The sequence below is a fragment of the Rousettus aegyptiacus genome, unplaced genomic scaffold (genome assembly GCF_014176215.1).
Source record: "Rousettus aegyptiacus isolate mRouAeg1 unplaced genomic scaffold, mRouAeg1.p scaffold_m13_p_16, whole genome shotgun sequence".
Classification (NCBI taxonomy): domain Eukaryota; kingdom Metazoa; phylum Chordata; class Mammalia; order Chiroptera; family Pteropodidae; genus Rousettus; species Rousettus aegyptiacus.
In genome coordinates this window covers 1,313,752-1,319,751 of record NW_023416291.1, presented here as the reverse complement: position 1 = coordinate 1,319,751, position 6,000 = coordinate 1,313,752, and the positions used below count along the sequence as shown (strand labels likewise).

Here is a 6,000-nt window from a genome sequence, read left to right as displayed (position 1 = left end):
AAATATCACCTTCTTTATAGCCTTCTTTTCCCCTGTTTGACATCAGCGGCTTAGTCATGAACAGTTGAAAGGGGAAATCGAAAAGCATCCAGCTCCAGTGATTTTTTAAAATTTCTAAGCCACCTCTTTTGGGGGGCAGGCAGGTGGGCAGTGGTTGAAAGGGCTCTGCTGGACTGGGGGCGCCAGCAGTGCGGCTGCAAGCTGCTGCGGGCAGCGTGGGCTTTGGAGCGGCTCAGCCTGTCCCTTGTCCGCAGAAAGCCAGCAGGTGTTCCGGGGGACGGACTTTGGATAGGATGGAGACGGGCGGATGCAGTCTTCTCTGGTTAGAAAGGAAATTCGGTGTTAAGAGGGCCTCACTGAGTGCCAGTAACAGCCAGACACCTGGTGCCTCCAGGGCCCGGGGGGGAGCGTGGGAGGCAGGAAGGGGAAGCTCACGTCGCTGCTCACGGCCCGAGTCCAGCGGGGTGGGCTGCGGCTGGGGCAGCCCGCTGCATGACGCGTGCCCTTGGCCTGGAGGAGCTCACAGCATTCCTCCTGGGCTTCGCTAACTTTTATGCTGAGACTTGTCAGGGGCGAGTTGCAGCCTCGTCTCACCACACTTTTCTTCTGAAGACTGCAAAGCCGAGAACGCGAGGCACGGCACGGGGGTGAGGGAGAGCCGGCTGTGGGGACCGGCGCCCCGCCGGGGCCGCCGGGCGCAGGCCGTGGTGGCGCTGCCTGCAGGCACTGGGCGGCCGGGACCGTCCCCCGCGCTGGCACCGGCTCCCGGCTCCGGCGCCCAGAGGCGGCGGCGGCGGCGGCGGCAGCAGCGCGTCCGAGGGACGAGGGGGAGCGCGCGCCGGCCGCCGGGGGCGGTGGGCGTTCCGGCCAGTCCACCGGGCCCGGCCCCACCTCCCGCGGCGCTGCGGGCTGCGGACCGCCGGCTGCGGGCGGCAGGGGAGGCGGGCCGCGCTGGGGGCGCGCGTGGGGGCGCCCGGCCGCCGAGCCCCGCCCCGCCCCGCCTCCCCGCGCTCAGGACGGGGAGCAGCGAGCATGGACCAAACCCGGCTGCTCTGGCACCATGACGGCCGTCGGCTTCGCGGTGGCTCTGATTTTGGGGGCGCTGCCCGAAGTGGTCGGCTTCGATCCGCTCCTCAGTTATCCCGTCCACCAGCGCCAGCGCCACCCGCCCCCTCCGGGTCCCCAGGTCCCTCACCACCTCCCGGCCCGGCGGCGGCCGCCGAGGACAGCCCGGTCCCCGCCGGCGCGCGCCCAGCCGCGGCACGGGGGCTGCCCGGCCGGCAGCCGCGCGGTCAACGTCACGGCCTTGGGCGCGCCGTGTCTGCGCTGGGCGGACCTGCCGCCGCTGCTCGAGCGGCCGCCCCCCGAGGGCTGGGCGCCCCTGCGAGGACAGCGCCACAACCTCTGCCGGAGCCCCGACGGCGCGGGCAGGCCCTGGTGCTTCTACCGGAGCGCGCGCGGCCGCGGGGCCGGGGGCCACTGCGGCTGCGGACCCGGTGAGCGCTGCGCGCGGGGCGCGGGGCGGCGCCCGCTTCCCAGCCCAGGGCGTGGGCGCGTGGGCGCTGCAGCCGCAAGGTGTGCTCTGCGTGGGACGGGTGTCGGTTGTCGGGGTGACGGTCTCTGTGCCGGGTGCTGCGCTCGGGGCGCCTAGATGTGGCCCCGTCTCCGGCCACTGCGCTAGCACTGGGCGGATGTTTGTTTGCTTGCGGGATCAGCTTGCCTTGAGGGCGGTACGGTATTTACGCGATCAAGGGAAAACGAAGGAGGAGAGAAAGTTTCTAATTACTTGTTTTGGAAATGGAAATATTAAATCTGTCATGACAACCAATAACCTTCCCTCCTGCCCATAGACCCTGATTTGGGGAAATGTAAAAATTTTGCCTTACTTCCACCATTAAACTCTATTTGAAGAAGTAAGGCAACATTTGTGGACAAAAATAAAACTTGTCAAAATTATTCTCACATTCTGGGGCAGAGTATGGTAAATACCATCAGCGAGTGGAAAGAAAGAGAAAGAGACAGGAATCGTAACTATTCATGGAAGCAGCAGCTGGGTATAGTCAGTTTGAAGAATGCCGTGCTTTAGCTGTAGATGTTGTTTGTGGAAAATTGGGATTCTTTGATAAAGAGATACAGTTGGTAAGATGTTTTAGTTTTGTGGTAATTAAAGTATCATGTTAATAGATTTAATGTCAGTGATAATCGGCCTTTGAACTGTGCTTCATTTAAAGTTTTGGGATTTTTGTTTAACATGAAGGCTTTTTTTCCCTCCCTTTCTAATGTAATAGCTGAGGAAGAAAAACCTTATGTCCTTCAAAGTTTAAATTTTTCTTCAAAAATTTTGTGGCAGTTCTCCATCCACGCCGTGAGGCAGGGGCGTCGTGAATGGGGATTGTGAGATACATTGCACGTTCAGCCTTTTGCAGGTGGTCTGAAGGTTAGCTTTCATTGTGCCGTTCTTTCCCTATAGAGCATTTTATTTGTCCCTTCAATTCCATTAGTGTTTTGAGTTAAAGGAAAGTGTCAGGAAGGTTAAGACCAATTATCCTTCATCCCACAGAATGAAGTCACTGCTGTACTCATGTTTCATGGACAGAATGCCAATGTGGCTATAAAACATTTGGGGTGATATCAAGCAAAGCACATGGCATTATTTCATCATTTACTGTAAGAAACCGTAGTGAAAGCTCATGTTTAGCGAACATTAAGTTTCTTTTATCATTTTCCTATTTTCTATTTTACATATAAATATAGAAGAAAGAAAAAACTGGAATTCAGAGTTAAAACACTGTAATAATCTATTGCTCTCTTTCTTTGGACTCGTGACTCTTTAACTTTCCATTCCGAATGAGGGGAGCGGCTTGTCCTTTTCATTCCTTCTACCCCTTGTGCTAAATAGAAAGTCAGACCCACCAGCAGCACAGCCTCTTTGTGATTTATGTTCATAGCTAAATCTCACCAGACAGAACTCCAAACACTGCATAATAATTATGTGTACTTCCTGGAGTAAAGTGATTGAACACACGGGAAACAAAAAGAAACCACCAAGAAGGGAAATAAATGCCGTCCCGCCAAACGCATGCAGCCCCCCCACTCCGCCCCCCCCCCCAAAAAAAGGAGGGAAGCGGTCTGCTGGCCACGTGGCAACTTAATCACTTCCATAGACGGTCTCGATGGCCCCGTCGGTCATTTTCTTCTTGCTTTCCGATGGGGCATCACCCACAGCTTCAAAATGACTGGTGCGTTCCGAACCTCACTGCTTCCTCGGCCCCGCGTTGCACTTGGGAGTGTGAACAAAGCTACCGGGGCGTGCCGGACGGAGCGTGGGCGCGTGCTTTAGGAAGTGCTGGTGTCCGCCGTGGCTCTGCCCGGAGCCGTGCGGCGTTGGGGAAGACCCTTGAGCCCCAGAGCTTTGGTTCCTCGTCGGGAGGAAGGCAGGCTTTGCGTAGGTCGGTGCAGCTCAGAGCGTGTGTGTGGCCGGGTCACGCGTGGCCCAGCGGGCGCAGCGGGCGCTGCGCCGACCGTGTCTTACGCCCACCTCCTCACTCAGCCGTCGCGCCAGCGTTCTGAGGCGGTGCGCGTTTCCATGGCACAGCTCGCTTTGCTCGAGCTCGGTAATCATACGAACACGTAGACGTAGCTGTGCCGTCTGGCGGTCCTGTTCTTGTGGCGTGAGGACTAGCGTGACGGGAAGGAGAAAAGGAATCACGTTTGGTCCAGTGCACGGGATTTCCAGCCTCTTACGATTTGAAAATATTCAGGGTTTTCTTTCTTTCTTTTTTTCTTCACAAACAAAACAAAACAGAAACCATTAGGACAAAGGAAAAGAAAATATGTAGTAATGAGATCCTCCTTTAAAAAAATAAGCCGGAGGCCGGAGTCGCGGATCTAGTTACATCAAGAGAAATGAGGATGTCGGCTCGAAGTGGAAGTTGGCGGAAACCTGGTTGAAGGGGTGGCAGGGGTCTCAGGTGAGCTAGGCAAGGAGGGACACTCTGGGGACACTGTCCACTGAGGAGGAGGAAGGCGATGGCTGGTCCCTGGCTGTGTGAAACTTGCCCGGTAATAGTAAAGGGTCATTGTGGGGAACAGAGCACCCTGATCTCAAGGGAGTGAGTTCTAAGAGCTGGACAGTTGCCAGGGGCCTTGCTAAAATGCAGATACCTGGGCTCTAGTCTTCAGAGGCCCCCACCCCTGCATCTGCTCAGAAATGTGCATTGCTCATGAGCAGTCAAGATGATCTGGATGCTGGAGACCCTTTGTCACTGTCAGGGAAAACCATGGGAGGGCATCAGAACCCGCCTAAGTGACTGAGTCCACCTGTTTTTGCCTTAATCCTGCTAGGTCAGGGTCAAGTGTAAGGCCTGCCTGTGGTAACTTCCGTGTGGTTTAGAAGTGACACCGCTGGTGTTCATTTGACCAGTGTGGGGTAATAGCAACATGTTCTCCAGAATTTGGTTATTGACTGAATGCCAGCCAGATTGTTTTCACAGTTCTACCGGAAGGATTAACAGGCAGCTGATCCCTCCAACAATACCTTGCAATACCTTATAACTTAGAGCTTCCTGACTAGGAAAAGGTAGATAGAAAATTTATGTACATTATGACTAACTGTGAAAATAAAGATGCCTTTGGTAAATTGGGGAGAGAAAACAAATGATAATTATGAACTTGGATGTGAGTGTGGCTTGGATCATTGATGGCAAACAATAGAAAACCCAAATCAAAATGACTAGGAAGGGAAGTCACTTTCCAGTCCCCAGTTGTCAAGGCAAATGGGCAATTCGCTTGACTCTGGATCAGAAGGTCCTCTCTGTCACAGCAGCCAAGTGGAACTCAGCCGCAGGTGACTGACGACTGATGGGCGAAACAGGTGCAGTAAAGGATGATGCTCTAATAATTGGTTCACAGATCCGACTTCCTGTCGCGTTGTGCCGATCTGCTCATGTGCACCTGCCTGCCCAATGCTCCTGATTCGGACGGACGCAGCGGACTTACGGCAAGAGCGCCACTGTGCGCAGGCTGTCCCCTGAAGTCCATCTGGTGTTCGCAGTGAATGTTAATTAAAATGTTGGCGGAAAGCTGTCCTTTTTAAAATTTTTATTTTACAGCTGCATCTTGATTCTGTGTAGCAGGTGCTGAGAAACATTTATTAGCAATACCAAATTTGATACATTTCCTGGCTGGATTTTAAATATTGAGTTCAATCTGCTCTTCAGGCTAAGGCAGATATAAAAATAATTGACTAAGGGTATTATCTGACTCTTTATTGTGAAGATTTTTTAAAGAAGAAAATAAGATATCCATATCCAGTTACTGTTACCTTTTATGACTATATATATAGTTTTTGTCTTTGATTGTGTGTGTGTGTAGATAATCTTCGTATGAGTAGTTTGGTTTATGACTGTGAGAGTAAACATAAATATTCAGGAATAAGGCCCTACCTTTATTTGATGGATACTGTGCAGCTATTAAAGTGATAATTGTGTGTGCATGTGTGTGTGTGTGTACACACACACACATGCATATATAAAATGGAAAAGTGCTTGTGATATCGTTAAGGGGAAAAGATAGATACAAATTTATATACATTATGAGGAACTGAAAATAAAGATGCCTGTGGTGAATTTGGAAGAGAAAATGGATGATACTTATAAAGTTGGGGGTGAGTGTGGCTTGGATCATTGGGGAGGTTTTGATGGCAAACAATGGAAAACCCAGTTCAGAATAGCTGAGGCAATCGGGGTGTGTCGTTGGTACTATGGGAAGCCGGGCTCTAACGTGGCGCGGCTCAGGTCCTCGGCTCCTCTCCTCTCTCCTTTGTCTCCCAGTGCAGCTTCTGTCCTGAGGCCAGGGGTTACTCCAGCTTTCACGTCCAGATAGAACCCGCGGAAGAAAGGAGGGCCCTCTTCCTGTGCGCCCCATGGAAAGAGCAGTAGCCCTCCCAGAATCCCCCCACGCACTCCCTCCAGCTTTTCGCTGCCAGGACTGGGTCACACG

The 6,000-nt window shown here is 53.1% G+C and overlaps 1 protein-coding gene across 2 annotated transcripts in view; it reads left to right on the top strand.

Annotated features, from left to right (window-relative positions):
• Nucleotides 1–1,018: 1,018 nt before the first annotated feature.
• Nucleotides 1,019–6,000, top strand: part of PRSS12 (serine protease 12) — a 39,236-nt gene continuing 34,254 nt past the window's right edge. Inside the window, exon 1 of one of the 2 annotated variants that reach the window (XM_036233432.1) lies at nt 1,019–1,496. In XM_036233432.1, coding sequence (XP_036089325.1) covers nt 1,061–1,496 — 436 coding nt within the window. In that variant the 5' untranslated portion in view covers nt 1,019–1,060. The remainder of the gene's footprint in view (nt 1,497–6,000) is intronic. The other variant, XM_036233431.1, reaches the window with a different exon arrangement.